At 40.4% G+C, this 2,058-nt stretch overlaps 1 protein-coding gene across 1 annotated transcript in view; it reads left to right on the top strand.

Moving 5' to 3' along the window:
• The window catches only part of LOC121237377 (thioredoxin 1-like), a 1,981-nt gene extending 250 nt beyond the window's left edge, over positions 1-1,731 (top strand). The window contains exons 1-2 of the mRNA XM_041134087.1: positions 1-175; positions 1,210-1,731. The exon at positions 1-175 is cut by the window's left edge and continues 250 nt beyond it. Of these exons, the coding sequence (XP_040990021.1) occupies positions 1-175; positions 1,210-1,523 (489 nt within the window). The 3' untranslated portion in view covers positions 1,524-1,731. The remainder of the gene's footprint in view (positions 176-1,209) is intronic.
• Positions 1,732-2,058: the final 327 nt, after the last annotated feature.

Raw genomic sequence — 2,058 nt, 5'->3', positions numbered from 1 at the left:
TCTTCGGTCTCTTCGTTCTCCGCCCGTAGATTGCCCCGGTTCGGAGGCCTCAGGGCAAGACCGAGTTTCGCAACTCGCTCTTTTGGCTCGGTGAGTCCGATCCCGAGTTCGGGTTCGCGAATCGCACGTCGTGGTGGCCTAGTCGTGTGCGAGGCTCAGGACACTGCTGTCGAAGGTTAGGATTATGATTCTGTACTCCAGTGGCCTGCTTTGCTTGATTCTTTTATCCTTTTTTTTTTCAGTTCTGTTTAATTTGTATGGGCAAGGAAAAGGAAATCATAGAAAGTTTGGAAATTTTACGGAGTGAAAAGACATAGCAGAGTAAAGCGATAATGAACTAATCTCAGACTTCGTAAGTCAGATTATTTCTGCTCATTTTTATGTTTTCTGAGCCACCAAACATATCGCTTATGTTCCCCTATTAGCTTAAATTTATTCTCGTAATGTTTCCTTTTCCTGCTTAGTTCCTTTGATTCTTGCGGGGACTACTCTGGATGAAGAAATAGTGATACTTTCGAATTGTTACTTCGAAGCGCGTTTGGTGGCCATAAAAGTTCAATTGCTTCCGGATTTCATTAGCTGAGAGAATAGAACAGAGGAAGATTTCATTAGTAGACAATAATTTCTTCCGATAAGTAAGAACTTAAAATAAATTTCTTGGTAAGGAAGTATTTTGATAATACTTGTTTATTCTATGGGATGTGGTTTAGGAATATCATGAAGCGATACTTGTTCAGTCGAGTGTTTGACCTGGTAGTGTGGTAGGACTTGGGCATGCGGTATCACTTTGTAGGGTAACGTTGACAGTTTTTATGTGGCTTGTAGCAAGGAAGAATCTTACCAGATATAGATTAGAGACATCCAGGTGACTTATCCAAAAAAAAAAAAAAAAAAAAGATTGAAACATGTCCAAGTGGTTGCCTTCAAATTTGGTTTCGGTCCCCTGGAGTCAATGGCTTGATGCAGATTATATGGTTGCCCGCCACTAACAGAATTCAGTACTTGATAGCTACCTTCACACACTCTTCTCTAAGTTCTCTTCACACAGTTGAGGCATGCAGAACTTTGTAGCCTATCTTTGGCAATAGTGAAAGTTTGCTCCTCCTCTTTTGGTGTTGTGCACTTTGAACCATGGCTGATCAGTGTCTCTTTCGAAGGTTTGAGAAAAATCTTAACCAAACTAAAACTTTGTTCTTTGGATAACTGCAGTGGCTGCTGTGACAGATGCAAATTGGCAGTCGCTCGTTCTCGACTCTGAGTTCCCTGTTCTGGTTGAATTCTGGGCCCCTTGGTGTGGGCCCTGCCGTATGATCCATCCTATCATTGATGAACTGGCAAAGCAATATGCTGGGAAGCTCAAATGCTACAAAGTTAATACTGATGAGAGCCCTTCAGTTGCCACACGATATGGTATTAGAAGCATCCCTACTGTCATAATCTTCAGGAATGGTGAGAAAAAAGATGCAGTTATTGGTGCTGTTCCCAAATCCACATTGACAACTAGCATAGAGAAATTCTTGTAGAGGTGGCAAGTAAAGAAAGCCTTTACTGGAATCGAGCTGTTTGTAGTATCTATTTCTTTTCTAAGTTTCTGATGTCCCAAGATTGGAAACATTGTACCCACAATAAACTCATATTTGCTCTCCTGTATAGTTATCAGATGCAGCTGTATCTCCTGTTACCTTAGGAGAATGTACTTGCAAATATACTTGTTTGAATGTCTTGAGAGTATTCTCCTGTGTATGAGTTAATATTGCAACTGTTGCCTGTTGGCTTATGTTTCTTTATATTATCATGGAAGACCAGAGGTGGAGGGGACTGGGGAGGTTATATTAGCTGCTTTAACAACTAGGACTAGGAACACAAATCTTTGTACCATTTGGTTAACGGCTGCTGCTATGCTCGCCTTCATTAGAGGAATCAAGGCCATGAAACTTGCTAAAGAAAAAAGCCAAGATTCGGCTGTGTTTGGGTAGTGAGATTACTCTACTGCTATTTAATATTTTGTCATTACTTTTTATTTCTTTTAATTATTATTCACTACCCTTTAGTATTTTA

The sequence above is a fragment of the Juglans microcarpa x Juglans regia genome, chromosome 6S (assembly GCF_004785595.1).
Source record: "Juglans microcarpa x Juglans regia isolate MS1-56 chromosome 6S, Jm3101_v1.0, whole genome shotgun sequence".
NCBI classification, from domain to species: Eukaryota; Viridiplantae; Streptophyta; class Magnoliopsida; order Fagales; family Juglandaceae; genus Juglans; species Juglans microcarpa x Juglans regia.
Note: the sequence above shows the minus strand (reverse complement) of the source record. Positions and strands in the feature narration are given on the sequence as shown.